This window comes from Pan troglodytes, chromosome 7 (genome assembly GCF_028858775.2).
Source record: "Pan troglodytes isolate AG18354 chromosome 7, NHGRI_mPanTro3-v2.0_pri, whole genome shotgun sequence".
NCBI classification, from domain to species: Eukaryota; Metazoa; Chordata; class Mammalia; order Primates; family Hominidae; genus Pan; species Pan troglodytes.
This window is the reverse complement of record NC_072405.2, coordinates 143,069,679-143,092,193: the sequence shown is the minus strand read 5'-3', so window position 1 is coordinate 143,092,193 and position 22,515 is coordinate 143,069,679. Positions and strand designations below refer to the sequence as shown.

The 22,515-nt window shown below is 33.1% G+C and overlaps 1 protein-coding gene and 1 long non-coding RNA gene across 25 annotated transcripts in view; both read right to left on the bottom strand.

Moving 5' to 3' along the window:
- PHF20L1 (PHD finger protein 20 like 1) overlaps nt 1–22,515 on the bottom strand; it is a 74,522-nt gene that overhangs the window by 20,282 nt on the left and 31,725 nt on the right. For 23 of the 24 annotated variants that reach the window (XM_009455947.4, XM_009455948.4, XM_009455937.4 and 20 more), the window contains 6 exons: nt 18,406–18,488; nt 14,639–14,891; nt 12,449–12,637; nt 11,980–12,186; nt 5,457–5,513; nt 4,145–4,252 (listed from right to left, as the gene is read on the bottom strand). In XM_009455947.4, coding sequence (XP_009454222.1) covers nt 4,145–4,252; nt 5,457–5,513; nt 11,980–12,186; nt 12,449–12,637; nt 14,639–14,891; nt 18,406–18,488 — 897 coding nt within the window. The remainder of the gene's footprint in view (nt 1–4,144; nt 4,253–5,456; nt 5,514–11,979; nt 12,187–12,448; nt 12,638–14,638; nt 14,892–18,405; nt 18,489–22,515) is intronic. The other variant, XM_054657028.2, reaches the window with a different exon arrangement.
- On the bottom strand, nt 4,357–5,438 carry LOC134810924 (uncharacterized). Its single transcript, XR_010159682.1, has 2 exons — nt 5,355–5,438; nt 4,357–4,481 (listed from the first exon to the last, which is right to left on the bottom strand). It is a non-coding gene; the product is annotated as an uncharacterized LOC134810924 (long non-coding RNA).

Here is a 22,515-nt window from a genome sequence, read left to right as displayed (position 1 = left end):
CAGTTTGCCCAACACCATATTACTTAGGCCCAGACATGGAAAGGGCATTTATTAAATGCCAGGTACTGTATCAAGTACTTTACAATGATTACTTTATTTAATTCGAATAATAAATCTATGCAATAAAACTATCGATTACCATTTATTTTAGAAGAAAGGAAACTGGGATGTAGAGAATTTAAATAACCTGTCAAAGGTCGCTTAGCTGTAAGTGTTACGGGCAGGATTTGAATCCCTACACTAAACCTTCAAGGCTGCCTTCTTATCAACTCCATTATATATTGTCCTTTCAGCAAAAGTAAAAGTAGAAGCAGAATCTGATTGTAAAAACAATGAAAGAAATCTCAATTTTGTACTAAAATAAAACATGGCTGATATTTAATAGGTAAAACTTGGCATTCTGCACCCTGTCTGTATTCCCCACTTCAATTCCCTCTGGCTATTATGAATAAAAGTCTGTTATGTTTCAAGGCTTAGATCAGAAGTAGTCTCCTACATAAAGTCCCTTCCTTGATCATGACAACTTTTCTAGCTTAAGTATTTATTTTGTACCACTCTTACCACAAATATCAGACCTTCCTGGTAGAGATTTATGTATGCTTATCTCTCTTACCATATACTTCAATGACTTACAAGCTCCTCGAAGGAATCTTTTTTACTATGCAATGCTTTCAATTCTCTTTTCACTTCTAACTCTATTTCTTTTTAATCTCTGTATGCCTGCAGTATCCTTATATTTACAGACACATGAAAGACAGATGAAGTGATTTGCTCAAAGTAACAAAGCTAAAAACTGGCAAAGATGACACTCTTAAATCCCAACATGGTGACTTCTCAAACACACAAATTAAACACAATGTTAGTATTATGTCTTGTAAACCAATTATGTTAATCAAAACATATTTTAACCTACTACCTCATAAAATAAAAAACAACTAATCTAAATTATTACTTTGCATAACTGCATTAAAATAACAGGGACAAGAACTTAGTATGCCAATAAAAACAAGTAAAAACTTGTTGAAGAGAAGAATACACAGTTTGATAAACAGTATTTCAGGTATTAATAACATAGCATGGTGATTAGAGTTAAAAATTCAGACTTGTAAGTCAGACTGCTTGGATTTGAAATGAATCTGCTTTTCACCGCTAGCTAGCTATGAGAGCTGGAGAGCTCTCTTTCTCACTCTCTCAGTTAACTGTTGGTAAAATGGAGATAACAGATCCTATTGTAAAGGGTTAATATGAGGATTAAATGAAGTAATAATATTTATAAAATGCTTAGTTTTGGGTACATAAGTACCAGCAGGATATATAAAATAATGTTGAGTGGTAAATAAAAGAAAGAATTTTGAAACTCCCTCATGGTGCTAACTGTAGACTAAAAAACATACTAGAAGCCTCATACAGTAATAATGTCAATTCTTTAACATTAAGATGTCTTTAAAATTTCAAAGTTACTTCAAATCCTGTATTTCCCACTTAAAGACCACTCTTCTAATTTAACCATCTGGGGAAAAGTGCCATTTCTAAGATAAAGTAAATAGCTCAGAATAAATTCTCCTCAAATGCAACAATTAATTACAAAGATGACAGTGATTATCAAACTCAACACCTGCTGTTTATAAACAGCAATGTTTCTGTGCATCTTACTAGGACTCTATTTACAAAGTTAAGATTTTCATTTGTAAGCCTGATTTCAAAATGTAAACAAATATATAAGGTTTTCTTTTTCATTAAAAAATAAAAATATATACCATTTAAAGTACATTTTAATGGCTCTTTGTAAAGGGTTCCATAGTTAATGGCTGGTCACAATTCTAAGGTGAGGTTTTTTTGCCCATTTTTCCTCTATTAATCCTAATTGCTCTTCCTTCTCTCAAGTTACAATTTCCTGCCTTCTCTTAAGCTCTAGCCCTCATATTTTGCTGCCAAGTGTGGGCCCATTCTTATTTTGTTTTGTATCAGCTGCTGTTATCTTTTTCCCCACTTTCACAGGTATTTTGTATATAAGATTCTGTGTCTGCTACTAAATATTAGAACAGAACACAGTTTGTTGCTGTGCCGTAAGATAACCCTGAAATAGCTGGCCATTCCTGCACTGACAATGCAGGTCTCCATTGGAACACCTAAGCTAGGCAAATCCCCTCAGAGCCTTTGGTCAGGTGGGAGTTCATCTGGAAGTTTTATTTGCAGCCTGAGCTTCTCATTTCTGTATTGTGACATACCGCTCACAGAAGGGTATTCGGTAATCAAATGAGTTCACAGTGAATAGTTTTTGTTTACCAAACTCCGGAGTTTCCTACCTCTACATCATTTCTAGCTTGAATTCCACAGTTATATATGAAGAGGTGATGGGGGGGTGGGCAGGAGGGAAAGGAGTGAGGAGCAAGGCACACACAGAAGTGCCCAGAAATGTTCAAGACTCTCTGGAAAGCCGTTTCAAGCTTTGAACCCCATTTTGATCCTGTATCTTCAAATTTACTCTGGCAGCTTTAGAATTCGAGAATGTGAAAATTTCACATTCTGTGGGAAAATTAAATGTTATTTTTGGACTATGGAGAGAGCTAAAATCTGAAGAATTTACCAACAATGATTACCAACCACAAAACTGCCCGGTTGGATTTGTATTTTTTAAAACTGGTTTCATTAAATGTCTAATAAATATGAAAAAAATGGGCATGACACAAAGAATATCAATAGCACAAAACACTTAGGTACTGATCATACAGTTTAAGAGAGTATCATCATTTTTGAAGGTCCCTTTGCACCATTTTCCAGTTTGAACTGATAATGGCCCTTCCCCACCTTAGAGGCAACCACTATCTTGAATTTTTGTTCATCATTCTCTAGTTTTTCTTTATGCTTTTCCCACACACAGTTGAATCTCTTAAAAATACACTGTTTAGTTTTAAAACTTTTTTATCTTTATATAAGTGAAATATTATGTTTTCTTCAGTTACTTGGTTTTTAGCTTACCATTTTGTTCCTGAGATTCTGTACCTGTAATTCATTTATTTATTCCACTGAAGGAATGCATGACTCTTGATGGAGAGCTGGGCTGCTCCCAGTGCTGCTGTGAACACTCTCATATTTGATGCACCGTGTGAATTTCCTCACGGGTTTTTAGGCCACTTGGCACACACATCGTCACCTTACTCCCTGGTCCCCATCTGTTTCCCACAGTAGTTGTGTAGTTGCCTTCATTTCCTCAGCAGCATCTGCTATTACCTACCTGGTTAGTTGTGCCAATACAGCACGTCTGAAACAGACTTCACTATGTTTTAACAATTGCGTTTCATCTAATTTTCTGATACAATTTTGCATACCAATCCTATGTGGTCATATCCTTTTAACACATTGTTAGATTTAATTTCATAACATTTATTTATGGATTTTGGATCTATGTCCACAAGTAAGAAGAGTTTGTGGCTGTGCTTTCCCACATTATTCTCTCCTGATTTTGATAGCAAAGTTACTTAAATCATTTAAAATAAATTTGGAGTTGTGTTCATTCTTAGGGGTGCCATAAGAAATTACCATAAATTTAGTGGCTTAAAACAACAGAAATTTATTCTCTCAAAGTTCTGAAGGCTGGAAGTCCAAAATCAGGGCTTGACAAGGAAGTTCTCCCTCTGGAAGCCCCCAGGGCCAAATCCTTCCTTGCCTCTTGCAGCTTCTGGTTCCTCTGGCTCCTTGGCTTGGGGCTGCATCCCTCTGATTTCTGCTCCATCTTCACATGGCCTTTGCTGATACCAAATTCTGTTGGTTTCTCAAATTCTTCTAAAAATATCTATTTCACTCTCATTCTTGAAAGCTAACTTAAGGAACTCTACAATTCTAGACTGAGAATAATTACTTGAGCATGCTAAAGGGTGCTTGGTCAGGGCATCGAGTCTACCATAATGCTGGAAGGAAAAATGTCTAATCAGTTGCAACAATGAAAGGCCAGAGTGCAACAATTATAGGCCAGAGTGAAACAGAGTAGTATATTTTTGAAATTTCATGTCAAAGGAAAGCTACAGAAACCTTTCAGTTCTCAACACGGGGATCGTGTCATGACTCCATTTTGTAAAAGAAAAGGGGAATCAAAGGAAACTTCAAATTTTAAAAAAAGAGGGAATAATCATCTCAGTGTACTTACCATGTTGCTTAGATTTCTTTTTCTTTTTTTTCTTCTTCTTCTGTTTTGGTTTGTAGTGATCTTTGTCTCTCTTCTCTCTTCTTTCCTTATCTTTTTCTTTTCTCTTACCTAAAAGATAAAAGTGAATACTTTAGCAATCACGACTGATCCTGAGTTGTTCCTTTGTGGTTAACCTAAAAGCAGCATTTATGTTTTAATCAGCTATTCCAGTCACCTGCCCAGAGTGGATGGGTTCAATTAAACTGTTCATGTCATGACTCTGGAAGTCCTGATAAGCTTATTGGACTATAAGAGGGGATCTTCATTAGCAGTGCTGAGAAATCCCAACTCCTGATACCTTAAAGTTAACACAGACAGTAGTTAAAACCTTCAATGAGTAATATTCTCAATTTCCTGATGTGGTAAGAAGTTAAACTCCATAATTTACAAAGGACCTGAATGAAGACACTCAGCATTTCCATATGTAATTTAATGAGAGAATAAATTAGGAGATTTAAAAAAAAAAAAACCTGATGGACTTTTTGCTTTGGATAAGCTTTAAAAATAATTAAATCAATTCATAAACAACTCCTCCAGTCTTTATTTACATTCTTTGTGTGTTTAACAATGAAGGCTAAGAACACGAGGAAAAAAATATATATTTCATTAAACTAATTTTTCCAAAATTGTAAAGCATTCTTTTCCCCAATCATACGTACTTAAAAAAATAAATATTAGAGCAGTATCCTATATTTCAAATTAAATCATCACACATATCCTACTAGCTATTGCTCCAACTCACAATGGTTTAGCCTATAATTTATCCAACATATTTGACCAACTTTCAGTGATTCAAGCTCCAGTTAACTAATCTACGGTATATTTAAGACTATCATCCATTATTTTGTGACTTTTAGTCATTACAGCACAGAAAATAGTATAGCAGAAAACTCAATAACATTTTTATAAACTATAATGAAGAAGAAAGTGTGAAAAAATTACTATTTTAATCTATCATCCATTCTCTAAAGTCTCAACAATATTAAATCGAGGTCTATTTTTGAATAGCCATAATTTTGACTAGGGATGATCATAAACACAAAAGTTCCTTTGGAGAAAGCAAGAGACTCTCTTGACAAAAAAGTTACATATAAAACAAGATATGTGTTTAATAAATCATGTATCTGGAGCTGACTAACACTAGTAAGAACTAAAACAGATGATCACTTACACCTAAGGTAGCATTAACTGGTAAAGAGTAAGGGGCAGACTATGTCCTCCCTCTCTGTCAAGCTTTATAGTCTTTTGCTTAAAGATTACTTTCTGTTCATACCAAATGCTGTTGAGCTTTTGTCTTCCAATTTCACTTTTTTTTCTGTTTTCGATATTCCTGTGGGTTAGGGGAAAAATATGTAAGTTTAATCAGAAAAATTTAAAAGTATGGGACAATATTTTACATTACAATTGCTCATAAAACTCTATGTAAGACTCTTTTTCTCCTAACGGTCTACATGTTTTACTGCCTGAACTGGTAACAAAGCGGTGAGATTTCTTACCTTAAAAAACAACCAAAACAATAAATTAAATGTGATTTTTGTTATTCAAACTACTCAGGTTCAACATCTGGTTCCACCACTTACTAGCTCTGTGGCCTTGAGGACATCATTTAATGCCTCTGTGCTTCTGTTTCCTTATCTGTCAAACAGGAATAAGTCTGTATACCTCATGCAGTTATAAGGATTATGTGAGTCAAAATATGGAAGATGTCTAGTCCAAAGACTGGTAAATACGTAATTTTTTTCATTTTCTCCTTTGTGGTAGGGTAATAATTTGACACTACACTATTTCCAGAAATAGCATAAATATGGGTCTAACCATAAAGAAAAAGTTAACTGTACTAGGCCATCAGTAAAGGTCTACTCTAGCACCACAGCCTTTGGCAATCCAAAAGATACTGAAATTCATCTGAGTAGTAGTTCCAGGTACCATTTCTACTTCTGTGACAGTTATGACATGAATGCTATCTGGATTATCCAAATGAAATATTAAACTCCATATTAAAGCATACTGGTTTTCAACAATCTGTACACATTTTTAAAACTAACATTTAAGCTCTTGTGCCTAAAACAAACTTGTACCTTTCAACTCCATCATGAATGCACTGTTAGGTAATGATAATAGCCAAAATAAAACTGTTCTGCAAACCACTTTTGTTCTATATATAAATGTAAAATACAAAGACATACTTATACATTAAAATATTCAATCTCAATAAATATTCCAATAAAACATAGGTATTATTAATAGTCCAAAATTCATTTTTAAACCAATATTGCACTTTTAATTACTGTGCAGCTGACACAGGTACATTTAATCAATTCATATTCAACCATTCCCAATGCTAATATCTATTTGTGGCTAGTGTTCATCTAAGAAAAATACTACAGTACATTTAAAATACAATTTTAGTCTATTAAATTATGCTTTAATGTCACCATTTACCAGTTTAATTTTTTAAGATCATTCTACAACAGTATCAAAAAATCTGACATTTCATTCGTCTTACTTCAAATATTTTCTATCATTTAAATATAATAAAAATATAAAAATACCACTCAAATCAAGTGCCAATAAGGCTCTAGCAAGTAAGTTTAAACCTAAATAAGAATACCAATAATCTCCATTTGTTATGACAGAAAAAATGAAAGGGATATCACAGCAAAGAGAAATACAATTAAATTTTCTTATTAGCAAGACTGTTGAAGAAATGCATCCCTTCTGTTTACTACTTGCTGCACTATTAGAACTTTATAAATTTGATGCAATTTCCTTGAAAACAATAAAGCATTTACAATGCAAACCATGAGGCATGTGCTTTCCAAATCCTCAGTGGTAGTACAGATACATTCAGATATATTGCTAACAGTGATCATTGCCTCTTAGGTTCTTACATCTCTGGAGCACTGGATCTCTAGGGAAAAGGTGGAACAATGATGTTTAGAATCTCCTGGAGTGGGGACAGGGAGTCAGATTAAAGGAACTGCCTTACTAGGCTACTTTTACTGAATGGAATGTTTGCACCCGTTAGGTACTTGGAAGACAAATAAAACAGTTATGAACCACTGCACCAGAAACACGGAAGTTAACACAGCAGAAGAGATGCAGTCATTCCCAGAGTGGGGTCCAGAGAGTCAGTTCGAGATACTGTTTTTACTTGTTCTAGCGGTTCCCAAACCTTTCGATTTCATAAATGATAAAATTTCAAAAGTAAAACTGGGAGACTCATAAAGGGTTGTCGATGTTTTACTCAAGTAAGGATATTAAAATAAATATTCATATATGCAACGGCAGGACTTTAAAAAATACTTACACACAAACAGGAAAACAAAAGAGACCATTCCAGAAGTCAACAAGAAAAATAAGTTTAGTTTTACAAGAAGTTCATGATCTCGTCCTTATTTTACCACGTGCTAGAATTTGGTGACCAAAGTACCAGAACATTAGTTTGTAGAATAGTAATCTTTAAACTAAATTTTAGCAACAGAACATTAAAAAAAAATTATCTGGCAGCTGAATACAAAATGCAGCAACAAAAACCAAAACACAAATGGAGCTACTCTAGTTAGAGTCAGAGAGGCAGATCTCTGAACCATGCCTGCCTGCACACAACTCAAAAAACTAGTAATGTAGAGTGATTTCTCAAGCCTCTTCTGGTATGCTAAACATTACAGATTCTTCTGACTAAAAAGAGAGGCAATCCCTGAGACTCTCCATAGAAACCCCAGGCTCTGGAGAAGCCATGAACATTTGGTATGAGGGTGGAGGCAACAGAGTCTCCAGTTGTAGTTTTGTTTTGAACGAATCTGGAAAATAAATTGAAAAACAATTTAAAACAAAAAGACTTTTAAATAGTAAATGTAAAGTTGATGTGAGATGTTGGAATAAAAATGAAGGCCATTTCAAAACCCACCACAGGCAGATGAGGTAGAACTGACAACATGCTTTTTTGCCATACTTAGACCAACCCCATGACCTACTTCTGTTTTTCACTGGTGATAAAATGGATTATATTAACCAATCGATAATATAATTCATGAACACTCTACAGAATATTCACTAAGAAGAGTCCAACTATCTCATCTATGATAGTATCATAGTATCTATGTAAGTATCTATGTAATAAGTAAATACATTTACTTGCATCTACATTTCATTCAAAAACTAAGATGACTTTGAATGACACTGAAGCAAAGCCTGATGCATTTCATCGAATGCTACCCGAAAACTCAGGGGACCTGCTCATGGACATCCTGACGTTACATAAATGTACACTCTGCATGGCCACGTCAAGCCAACATTCCTATCCATGCTAACTAAGACATGCTGCAATAAAACAGGAAAATGCTCCTTGAAACTTATTTACTAATTTGCTAAAAAATAAAAAAAAATGAAGATGTGTTACTAAAGGTATTTCTTTTAATACAAGAATAACTTTTTAAAATGGCTCAAAATTATATGCATACAACCTACTAATGCCAATTTTGTATTCACAGTGGTTACAAACAATAAGTTACCATCTCTAAGGCTATCTTAATTGACGTTTTTAAGCAAAAATAATCCTACATCATAATCTTTTTTTGGAATAAACATAGACTCTATCAAATGCCTGATTAATGATAAGTAAAACATCAACATTGTAGAGCCAAAAGTGACCACAGACATCATCTACTATAATCTCATCATATAGATGAAAAACTGTGTTTCAAGGAAGCAGGAAGAGAAGGCAGATGGTTTGTCTCTCCAGAGTTTTTAAGAGGCTCTACCAAGAGGCCTCTTGGGGCAATCTTTTGTTCCTTTACACCCAAGAGTACTTTACACCTATTCAGGCACTTACATCTTGCTTTAAATATTTGTATTTCAGTTATTAGCTTTGTGTCCCTTCTAGACTCTAAGTTTCCAGAAGGCAGATTCCATATCTGTTCACACTGTGCTTCCCACCTAAAGAGAATTGTGTTGACAAGGGGCAATAGATAACTGTTGGCCCAAGGTGCCTGTGAGAACCTGAACCAAGAGTATTTTTCAAAAGACCACTTTTCAAAAAACTTGATTTACTCTATCCTCCCAGATACTAACAGAATTAAGATTTTCTGAGGCTGTATCCTTATCTAAAATTGGCTGGCTCTGTGAGAAAGCATCCTGATAGTAAAATAAAAACAAAGGCATCAATTTTTACAAAGATACCAATTACTTGTTTGGTAATGTAGGCAGCAATAGCATTCTTAACAGTGGCTAGACATGTGGGCATCCACCCCAGCAGAAGAACATAGAGAGATTATTGCAAGTTCATTATCTCTACTGGAAAACAATTAAGAAAAGTTGTATATAATAATTGGACTATCTGCAAATCTCATCAATCCTTCAGCATCAAATGCTAAACTCAACAGTGTGAATTTATCTTGCTCCCCCAAAAGTAAAAACCTAACCATGTTGAACAATTTCACAGTTAGCAACTAACACCCTCATCATTCTAAACTCCCCAAGAGTTTCAATTTGACAAAAATAACTCAGAAAATGTCTCTGACGAACTGTAAAGAATGTTTTCAATTATCAGTTTTAAAATTCAACAGTAAGAAAATTTACTTTTATAACTAATATGGACACCAACAAAACATACATGTGTGTATGAGTATGTGCATATATGTACATATGTATCAGAGAAATAAAAACATAAAAACCTGGCACTTTGGCTCTAGATGTAAAAGGACTTGGGGAACAGACAGAAGCATAACAAATACTGCAAAATAGTCAAGAGAGGGTGAATAACAAAAAGGTTAAGGAGAAAAGCATAGAGACCACCGAGAATTTCAATGCACGTGGGACAGGCACACAAGGTTGTAATCAAAAGGTGTTCAGTCAGAACATGACCTAAATTGCACTACTTTCCTCAAAAACTAAAAATTAAGAGGTCACAGAAACAAATGAGAATTTCACCTCCCTCTATTCAAATACTGTGTCCAACCCTCTAATAAATCTTCAGTAATTAACAATTAAAACTACGCATTTCCTTGCTATAATCAATTAAAGTTGACAGCTACTGTACTATTAAGCTCATCATATCCAGATAATCCTTACTCTTCCACAAATTCAAATTATAGCTAAACTCCTCTCTACCTTTTACTTTCCCAGAAAACGATCTTACTTATTTTACTTTTCCAATAGTTACTGCTAATATTTAAAAAGGGAAAGAATATTCGTGTGCCTTCCTCTAAAGTAGTCAGCCATATTGCCACAAATATGCTAGAAATTGTGAAAAGAGGAAGTTAATAATCTGGTTAGAAGCAAAATCATCGAAGTCAAGGACTTCTATGCACAATCACTACATTGATATTTTATGATATATAATCTGTTAATGTAAGACTCTTAGTTATTACACAGTTACTTATATTGGCCTATATTTCAATATTGTTACAAATATTAGAATACTTTTAAAGAAAAATGTAAATATTTTCACATGTACATTTGAAAATAATTTTCCCAATGTATATACAACCTTATAACTTTAACATATTTTTCATATATTCAGTACGGTAACAAATTCCAGATCGTTAAAGAACTGAATAAGACCTTTATCAAAAAAGTATCTCAATGGGTCAATGACAATTTGGAAATCTTGTGGAAAAGTGGAAAAGAAAAACTAATTATCTTAAGGAAAGACCAAGAGTCAAAAGACAATAGATCTGATTTGAGAAACTACAGGAAATGTTTCAAAATCTACAAATATTCACATTTGGGTATTGTTTTATTTTTTTAAACATGATAAAGAATTATCATGTACAAAGTAACTTCAACCTTTATATAAAGATAAAAATTAATAAAAATAAGTATATGTCTCTTATGTTACTTCAATCATTTTATTTCAATACATGCCATCACCAGAAAAGAATAAGTTTCATTTTATGCTTCATCCAAAAAATGGATAAAATGGTTTCAGGGAAGACGCCTGTAAACACAATGATCACCAACACCCTTGGTAACGAATCAACAAACTGCCTTATGTTTTTCTCCAACTCACAACAAACTAAATTCAGACTTCCTTCAAACATCTAATTCCAACAGTAATTTACCAGAAGTGCATTTGTAACTAGTATTGGCCTTTTTATTTTATGTGTATTCTAGATCAGGTTATAATTCTTAAAAACTTCTAAATAAAACAATGCACCCACATAAGGGAAACATGAATAGATATTATTATATTTAAAATATCAGCTTGGTAAAATACACATCCAAATGCTTTTGAACTACAATAAATATCACAAAATCATGCAAAAAATGTGTTATTAAGGATGGCTGATTTTACATATTGCACTCCTCAAATAACTTTACAGCAAATTTAATTCTATTTGGAGGATTCTGCCCCAAAATATGGAATTATATTTAAGATACAGGCATATAGCTCAGTGTTTCTTAAATATTAAATTCTATCAAAATCCTTAAACCAAAGTACTGATCCCATTAAGTATTTCCCAGCTTCAAAAGTAAGAATTCCTGTAATTATACTTGGCTCTAATAATTTATATTTAGTAGAAATAAGGATATATAAAAAAGAAGCAGGGAGAAGGAAATAGATCAAGTGACAAGGTTAAGAAGCATGTATGTCCAGGGAATATGATTGTAAAATGATCACACAAAAGACCTTTAAAACAGAGAAGAAACTCTCCTATAAATGTTAAAGTATTTATGAAAAGGAATTATATAGGAATCAAAATAATGTAGTTAAACCTCAAAATGTTTAAACCTAATAACTGCAAGCCTAGATACTTTTCTACTTATAGGAGCCTTTATTTTTTTTCTTTTACCTGCTGCTGCTGGAGCTCCTCTTCCATCAGCTATTGCTTTGGAAGAAGGATTTGGAAGCATCTGTGTATCCTCTTTTTCTGCCCTGGGACATTCATTATGGTAAGAGGAATCTGAGGCTACCGGTGCTGTAACTTCTGAACCACGACTTAAGTCAAGAGGGAGACAGGGTCCCAGCTTCTCAAGTGGCAAATGTGCAACATCAGGCACTACACAAAATAAAGAGTGTAATGTAATATTAACACAGATAAAATGGCTCAGTTACTATCACTGTGAATTAAAGTGTTACATAATTTAAACAGTGCCTGGCACAAAGAAGGCACTCAAGAAATATTTGTAGAATAAGTGAAGTGCTTATAACTCCAGAAGATATAAGAGCAGAAATATCTTAATATTTTAATAATCTTTATCTCTTAGTTTTTTCTTTATCTTCTTTTATGTTTGGTTCTATAGGAAATCAATATACATTACCCTCTGATACTGAAGATTCTTGCTGATTTTGAGAACTGATGGAGAATACTTTCCCATCAGTGGCTGGAGAGGGAGAAGAAACCTTTTCTACAGAATCATCAGGCATGGGTAAGGTGGCTAAACGCTGAGATCTTCTTCTCCGCTCACTATGCTTGAAAGGTCTAGGGGGATTCACAGGCTGTGGAGGACCTAGAAAAAGATCTTCAATGTTCACGAAGCAGATACATACCAGGAGCATCTTACAATATTTAAGGAGATAAATGGGAAAAAATGATTTATATTCTTCCCTCTGATGTTGTTCTAAGATATCCACAAGGAATGGCATGTTCCAAAGGTAATCAAAGGCAAAAATTGTGCCCTCATTCAAAATGAGTCAATCAAAAATTGTAAAATCTACACTCTACTAGAACTAAAAGGAAATAAAATGGAACATTAATTTCAAGTAGCTCCCCCAAGTGACAGACTACAGTTAATTTCTCTAATTGCAGATCGTTGTGTAAATTGCCATTTTTCCTTCGGGAAAATAGTCTCTTTACAGCAAAAGATAAGGAAAAAAAATATATATATATATATTCCTTTTGCTACATTGCAAATCTAGAAACTCTAAGGGAAAAAAAGGCAGGGACAAAGATGATACAACATTATAGAGTTAGTGATTTACTTTACGCTAATGTAAATAAGTTTATCCCATCATCATCCCCCCAAATGGAGTTTTATAAACATGTCTGGGCCTGATTCATTAAAAAAAAAAAATGAACAAAAACAACTTTGTATACTTATTGTGAGCAAATAATGAGGATATTTAAGATTATGACATTGTGTACTTGTGTTTTTTAACAACTTGGTAAGTAATTTAGGCATCTTCTAGCAATATAATATAAATATTTGGAAATGTCTCTCACACTTTTAGATATCTTCTTTCTACACGGCATACAAACACATTTGACTAGAATAGGCAAGATTATATATGCCAATATATTCATGTTAATTTAGAAAGAGGAAATAAGAACAGTCTAAAGACATTGATGTCTGGGTATTTAAGAGTAATTTTACAATCAAAACGAAAAAGACATGCTAATAACTTAAAAATATGAAAGAATAAAATTTAATTGCTATAATATTGTGGTTATAATACCAAGATATAATTTCCAAAATAAAATGTTTATTAATGTCATATGACATTCCAGTGACTACTACTACACTATTTCATGATAAATGCCATATTGAAATGAAGCTTATTAGGAAAACAATTGAATTATGTTCCCATTCTTTCCACCTATTAAAAAGAAAAAGCAAAACCTGATCAAAATGAAAAAATGATTCAGTAGAAAATATGGCAACTGAAGGAAAATAGGTTAATATGTTTGATAAAAGTCTTCTGAATGCCAACATCTTTGATTATTCTGGAAGACACAATATGGAATAAGGAAACATGTCATATTCACTCAACTGATCATGTATTTCATTTTTTGCATAAAGAGCAAAAAAAACCATCATTTACCAACTGACTTTTCAAATAACTGTTATTCACGTCTCCAACTTAGGATACTAAACTAATATGAGAAACTCAGGGTCAACACAAATCTTGTATTATTTATATATACAGATATATAGGGAGATAGATAGATATACCCATGTGAAAGGTGTTTTTGAAAAAGACTGCGTTAACTCTTGAAAAATTAGAAGTACTGAAACAGTAAAATCTTTAAAAATACAATCATGGGGGCATTTTTTTTTTTCATTAAAAAGATTAAACTGAAGTCTAGACTATAAATATTATAATAAGAATGAATAAAATGTATTGCAGAGGAAAGTTATAGACAAGTGGGGACAAAAAATCTACAGGAATAGTCTTAAGTAAAAATAGCTATCATGGGTCTTTTTATCACTTTTTTTTTTTGTAATGAATCAGGCCTCTCAGTATGCTTGGATTATGAGTTGAGGAGAGTCAAACTACAGTGGAATCTGTGTTATTAAATGGAAAGGATTCTCAACCAGCAGTAGTCTCTAAGCAATAAATCAGTAAGAAATGTCTATGGTTTTTGCCCCTGAAATAGTTTCAAGCCTTCCCTATCATATCCACTTGAGTTTTTAAAAAGCAACTTCATAAAAATACAATATAACTACAATCAAACTGTTTTTAATGTATCTTATAGGATAAATAACTATTTTTTAAAAATCTGTGCTCACTAGTTTTATTTATCACTGAAGAAGAAAGCTGAGATACAAGCGTCAAATCCTCGACTTGTATTAATTCTGGGGAAAGTGGTGATTTAGGGGGTTTTATACACCCAGAAGAATCTCCAGATTCATGTTTGCATTTCTTGCTGCGAGCCTTCCCTGAAGACAAAGTTGAGGATAACAGTGCAGGTTTCTGAGTGTTGGCAGAACTGCTAATGTCAGCTTCATTTTTTTTCTGACTTTGAGGTTTAGGTGAAATCGCCTGAATAAATAATAAAAAATTGATATTTTTATTTTGGCTTCTTCATTCTTGTTCTTGTATTCTATTTTGACTGTTAAGCAACTTTAGTATCCAGAAACATTGTTAAGCAACATATAACATTTCTATTACAAATGAAAAACCAAAAAGAACCCCACAAATTATTAACTAAAAGTTGAATAGGCTGTCTTTAAAGGGATGCTGTCAACTTTCAGTCTAAATTCATTTTTTAAAATATATTATTCATAATATTTTCGGAACATAAAATGTTATCTTACTGGACAAATATTTTCAGTATTAAATAGAAATATACCCCTTTAGGAACCATAATTGCCAACGACAATAATTGGAAAAATAAACAGCATTTTCATGTTTTAAAGGATTAGAGGAATACATTTAAGCTTTTGATTTTAGATGTTTTCTTATAAAATCTTTTCTTTTAAGTTGAATGTGAAGGTCTAAGTAGACAGATTCCCTTTAAAGAAAGATCTGAACAGGAAAAACAATGACCAAATTAACAAAACATTATCTTTAACTCATTTTAGTGCTGAAAGCTAGAGTTTCATAAGCACAATGCATCATGAAATCAGAGCCACCAGCAATATAGAGTTAAAAGACTAAAAAACAATACAAAACAAGCAACAACAACAAAAAAAAAAACCAAAGAGATAAAGTGTAAGTTAAAAACATTGGATTTAAAAACAAAATACGTCGCATTCTTAGATGAGAGTTTTTACCTTCTTCCTGCCAACTGATACTTTTAAAAAAAAATTAGAACTTTGTCAGTTCTTTCATAAAAGATCATTTTTATTCATTTGGCTGTAAAATTTCCTACATATGTTAAAATATGTGTGAATGTGTCCATTTTTCAAAACAAGAGAAAATAGCTACATTGGATGAATTTGCAATCTATGGTTCTGCAATACCTCTATCTCTTTCTGATATACTTATCTGAGAGCAAAATATATAATATGCATTTTTTGAAAATCTATTCTACCATAGGCCTTTATAAAGAATCAGACTGCTAGCACTATAAACAACATGCTTGTCCCCAAGAAATCTTTTTACTTCCATATCTTGTGGAGAATAACTATCAGGTCTGCTGTCTGCAGTTCTCTGGAATATGAACGATCATTTTCTGGGGACTAAATAAATAAATAATTCTGTTCCCACTGAGATACAAGTCAAATTTTGCTGGGGAAGAAAAGTGCATATTTGGTATTAAGTAGGGCACCTTGAATGCTCTATAGACAGCATGTTGGACATACCACATAAAAGGCCTGGTGTCAAGTGTCCCATTCATTCAGTTGTCATCATTTCTATTATTGAATTTACTCATTATAAATGTGTATAAGTGCAGATTAATTATTTGAAAAGGTACTTCATAAATGGATAGTATTCCTAACCTTATTATAAAAGGTGTTGCCAGAAAAGTAATTAGAGCCATTACTTGTAAATAAACAATTTTATTGTTCATCTTCACATATGTGAAAGACATCACTACAGCATCCATTACTCTCAAGTTACAAAGTTATAAAACAAGATTTTAAAACTTAATATCTTGATAAGGTGCTTAACTTCTAAACAAGGAAAAATTAACATTGTTTTTAAAACTTACTGAGTTATTATGCATCTAATGCAAGTTTTATCCAAAAGTAAATATAACATGACATATCCCTAATACAATTAAATAATCTATAATTAATAAGCTGAGAATTGGGGTTCAAGACCACAGTTTGAATTTTTAAAAAATATAAATAAGTCCATTAGCACAGTAAGTTTTGACTACAGGCCTGTTATCAATCTATGTCATGAGTGACATTACTTTAACTCATTAGGAAACAGAGGTTAGTAACAATCAATACCTCTCCTTTAGGTCTATTGCTGATACCAATTGAGATGTAATTAAGAGCTTTATAACTCGGCTTTTTAACTATGAAGTGAGGCTAACACATAGGATAAAAATAAGTGTTTGTTCACAAAACATTTTCACATTGAAATCAACCTGAATGACAAGTAGAAAATGAGGGAATGGCATGGTGTTCCTGAAAATCTAAAATAATTTACAAGGTTTTCATTAATGATTGTTGGTCTCTTTGTTACAAAACTGGCAAGGACTCTCAAAAGTTTCTAATTATGAAAATAGAAACAGCCGAGTTACACAATTTTCCTTTCTTTTTTAAATTCAATTTCAAAACGTGGTTTTCTGTACTTCTCTCTAAGACGGGTACTGCCCTCTACACTAACTTCCACATTTAATAAGTACTTTTCACAATCACATTCACCTCAGCAGGATTGTGCATAATCAAAGATTGACATTGTAATGAATTTTCCAGAAACATTTTATTACCCAAGTCCCTGATTTATCGCATTCTGAGAATACCATAAACAGTGGTGAAAATACAAAATATTGTTATATCTGGGACGTTGAATATAGTAATACACAGTAAAAAAAGTTATTTAAAATTTGGTTGATATATTGACAATAACGGCAAAGACTTAACCGTTTGATGATCACAGAAAATCAGAAGGTATGATTCAATGACATATTAATCAATTTAAAAGACCCATTGATTTAATACAACATTAATGGAGGCACCAAAACAACGCATTGTTATCAAATCAGGCCTAAAATAACCCTGAAAAACTCAATACAATATCAATTAAATTTGGAATAGTTTTTAAAACGCATCTAGAGGAGAGCAAAAGATACTCATTTTAAAGTCTTCTTTATTAGGCTACTAATAAAGAAAAGTAATACAAAAAGGATATATTAAAACTACATTAAGGCTCAGATTTTAAAACAGGAGAACCAAGGAAATCCAGTTATGGCTATTACTGCGTTCTTATAGTCTTACAGTGCCTAAGAAGTTAAGCCCTTAGAGAATGTAAAAGCATGCACAGTTCATTATGTACAAGTATTGTGGGAATCTGAAGGTAGCCAAGGCAAAATCTAGCAACTGCAACCTTCACTTTTAAATTCCTCTATTAGGTGGTTTAAAGACAGACCCTTAATAGTTTTTTAAACTCTCTTTTTTTGTAGTTATTAAAATATACATCCTAGCAAAAATGTATGGCTCATTGATCAATTCATAAAACACATAGTCAGTCTAACAACACCAATTGTTACAATATAAAAGAAACTTCTTACAAAAGAAGCTTTATTTGATGTCAAAAAACCCTGTTTTAACTCACAAATGGAAAGTATTTGTGTAAGGGTCTTTTTGTAAGCTAGTTAAAGGTGATCCAGCTGGAAGCTTATACCCTGGGATGCCTGTCTCCAGGCCTTCAAATTTTGGAGACAAAGGCTTTAATGCCAGTCTATGAAATCAAACACTAATGAAGTCTGTAGTTATCTGTATACCTTGGAGAAGGCAGAGTTAAAAATATATCATCAATTAATTAGCTTCCTATTCCCATATCTGATCAAAAGGGGAATTTCAATTACGTAGATACTAGAGCTCCGTGATCATTCCAGTGGGAACCTTGAAAAAAATCAAATGCTACCATTTCATACCTGCTCCAGCATTGGAGCTGTTTCATTGTAGTCTTCCTTTTTTTCAGCACCATCCACCCCAACAGCTTTGGATGCCAACAAACCTTGAGAAAAATTGTACAGAAATTGCTTATTAGAAAAAATACTGATTTACACCCTAATTAACTTTGCAAAAATCTTAGCAGTTGAAATTTCCTATACTTTTTAATACGTAGGAAGTAATCTCAAATGTTTTCTTTTCAAAAATACAAATATGCTTAATAATAAGCCAAGGGACTGAATCAGAACTTGAGAGTTGCTTATACAGTTGTGTGTCTGTTGTTTAATATTACTCAATTAAATCATTGAAAACACACACTTGCACACACACATTTATTCTGTAAAAAGTTAAAATTCTGTCTTAATGTCCACATTAAGGTTGCTCAGGCTGCTAATACTTATAATACAGGTTTTGTCTATACAGCTATAAAAACAGAATAAGACAGAAGAAATCCTTCCAAACATCCAGAACATAAAAAAAGATTTTCTGTTGTTTTAGTAACTAAAAAAGCTACCAATTCTTAAGTTCATTTAGATCCTTTTAATCTAAGCTTTATGTGTGTCCAGTTGTACCTTACCTTCTTATAAGAGTTTAAACACAGATGGATCCATTTTATGTTAAGAGAAAAAGTGTGGGTCTTTCCTAGAACATCTGAACTTAATATTATAGTTCATTTTGTCATTTTGTCTATAAATGACAAAAATTTTTAGAAGTTCCAGTTTTCTTCTATGTATGTCACTAATTCTCAAATTTAAAAGACAGAATAGGCCAGGTGCAGTGGCTCACCCCTGTAATCCCAGCACTTTGGGAGGCCGAGGCGGGCAGATCACTTGAGGTCAGGAGTTCAAGACCAGTCTGGCCAACATGGTGAAACCCCATCTCTACTAAAAATACAAAAATTAGCTGGCGTGGTGGCAGGCACCTATAATCCAAACTACTCGGGAGGCTGAGGCAGGAGAATCACTTAGACCCAGGAGGCAGAAGTTGCAATGAGCCGAGATCCTGCCACTGCACTCCACCCTAGGTGGCAGAGCAAGACTCCGCCACAAAAAAAAAAAAAAAAAAAAAAAAAAGACAGTATTTTATTGTAATATATAACTGTATTATTAATTTGAATCCCAAGACATTAAAACTCTGCTTTAATAAAATATAGGCATTTACTTGGTTAAAATTCTTTGCTAAGCCTGTCAGGTAACCTTCGATGAAGTCTAGTTTATAAGCCTTGTTTAAGGCCACCCTGCTCATAAAAGGCCACCAAAATTCATTTCTGTGTCATTTCAAGGTTGTCAGGTACCTTCAGTGAACCCCAGTTTATAAGCCTAGAACAAGTATTTGTTTTTGTTTATGGCCACCCTGCTCATAAAAGGTCACCAAAAATCATTTTTGTGTTATTTCAAAGTTGGCCACACAAAAACTTTGCTCCAAAGGAAGCATGTCTAACAACTGACAACTTAATAGTAAACTGACTACAGCAATTATACTACATACATTACAGAAGCTGTCCACAACATATTTAACAGGAGAAAAATGGTGCCCCCTCAAAGGCAGTATGATGTAAAGGTATCCATGGGCAACATGTCTTGACTTTATCAGACAGCTACCCTAAAGAAGTTAAGTGATCTAGGTAGGAATTCACATATTAAAATTATATTCTTGGGCCCAGCACAGTGGCTCATGCCTGTAATCCCAGCACTTTGAGAAGCTGAGATGGGAGAATCACCTGAGGTCAGGAGTTCGAGACCAGCCTGGCCAACACGGTGAAACACCATCTCTACTAAAAATACAAAAATTAGCTGGGTGTGGACGTACACACCTGTAATCCCAGTTACTTGGGAGGCTGAGGCACGAGAATCGCTTGAACCTGGGAGGCGAAGGTTGCAGTGAGCCGAGATGGCACCGCTGCACTCCATCCTGGGGAACAGAGTGAGATTCCATCTCTAAATAAATAACTAAATAGATAAATAAATTTAAAAAAATATCTTCTTAAAGTAGTACTCAAACAAATTCTATATTAAGCAAAAGGTACCTAGTACTCAGAATGTACTTTAAAATAAAAAAGGCCGAGTGTAAGACAATGATTTTGATACATTTATGATTAGTATTAAAACTGGTATTTAAGGTTAGGCACGGTGGCTCATGCTTGTAACACTTTGGGAGGCCGAGCTGGGTGAGTTGCTTGAGCCCAGGAGGTTGAGACCAGCTTGAGCAATATAGCAAGACCCCATCTCTATATTAAAAAATAAGTAAAAAACAACAACAAAACCCTGGTGTTTGTCCCAGTTTGAGATTTAAAAAAAAAAAAAAAGCAAAAACCAAAAAACTAAATAGTTTGTTACAGTCTCATACCACATCAACTGTATATAAACAATTTTACAAAAACAGCTTCAATCCTAATTATATTCTGAACATATTTTTACATTACTGAAAAAGATACCGTACTGAATATTTAACATTTAAAGCTACATTCATTAGGTTTTTATTCTCCAGCTAACATTCTTAAGGCCCAATGAACTATTGAAATAAAAATAATTAGAAAATCAAGTTCTTCTTTTGCAGGAAACTGAGTAGAGTTATATTTCTAAGGACTATTCAAACAGGACAAATCTTGCTATTCAATATATTATATAATTATATCTTTTACTTTGTTTCCTTTCACACAGGCGGTAGAAATACTTTTTAATACTCAACAGATGAAATAGATCACAAACTAAAAAGCTGAAAATAAGGTACCACAAGTAGTAAAAGAAACAAAATAATTCACCCATAACATATGGATTTACATTAGGATATTACAGACCCAGTTTATTAAAATCCCTTTCCATTAATGGTTTGAGAAGGAAAAATAAAGCATTGCAATGTGTTCATAAAAAGTAATGAGACTTAAGAAAAACTACTTAAAATTAGATTTTAAAATGCATACTTGGTTATCTAGAGAATTTAAAAGCCCAAATATGATTAATAAAGTTTTTTCATGCTTTACATTCACATCAACTTACAAAAGTTATTAAATATAAACAATAAAATGGAACAAATAACAAAATAGGTACTTGAAGAGATAACTCTGACTACTTCTGCCTTAAGAGGCAGTCCAAAATCTGTTATCTTGACCTGCTAATATTCCAGGAAAAAATGCACTATCCACAGAAAATGAGAAGAATTAACTGAAAGGAAATTATAAGCAAGTACCTATTAATTACCTATGTATTACTAACAGGCCCTCTTCTAGAAGAATACCCCTATGGGATAAAATTGCCCAATAAGAATGCATTACACTGCTTCAAGAAATTATTTAAACTTAGGTAAAAGAAGAATATCAAATAGTCATCAGTTCCACCCACCAATAAAGTTACAACTTTCCAGTATTCTATATTAGCTATAAAATACACAGCTGGTCTCTTCCTGCCAATACGAATAAGTAGAACAGAGCCCAGAGCTCCCTGGAATGGGAAAGGGGAACAAAGAAAGAGCAAAGTGGTTACATTCTTGGTCTACTTTTCATCCAGGTATTTCAAAACACAATCTTCTTGCTGGGACTAAGAATCAAATATTCTTGATATTATTATCAATAACATACTACTGGTCAATTCAAATTTCAGGATTTTTTAAACTTTTTAAATTCCTTAAGTTACAGAAACACACCTAAGCTAACTGAAATTCCAGGAACTCTTAGAGCCTATTAGAAACAGATCATGCACCAACTGCTGATGTTTTTTTCCTTTATTCCCTTGACATTCTGTGGTTTAAAGTCTAATCAAATTCAATTTGTTTGTGACTTTGTTCCAAAAGTATGGACTACTAGTTTTCTAAGTAAAATTGTTTATTTCAAATCAGTATGCATAAGCCATATAATAATAGCTATCAATAAGGTACATGACATAATGAAAAATATGAACTGGGAAATTGTGTGTGTATATATATATTGCACAGTATATGCAATAGGCATATGTGTACATATATGACATATGTATATGTGTATATATGGAAATATATATGTATATCTGTATGTATATGTGTGTATATATGTCTATACATATACGTATTCCATATACTGTGCAACTAGATTGTCAATGTCTACCTATTTGGAACCTCTG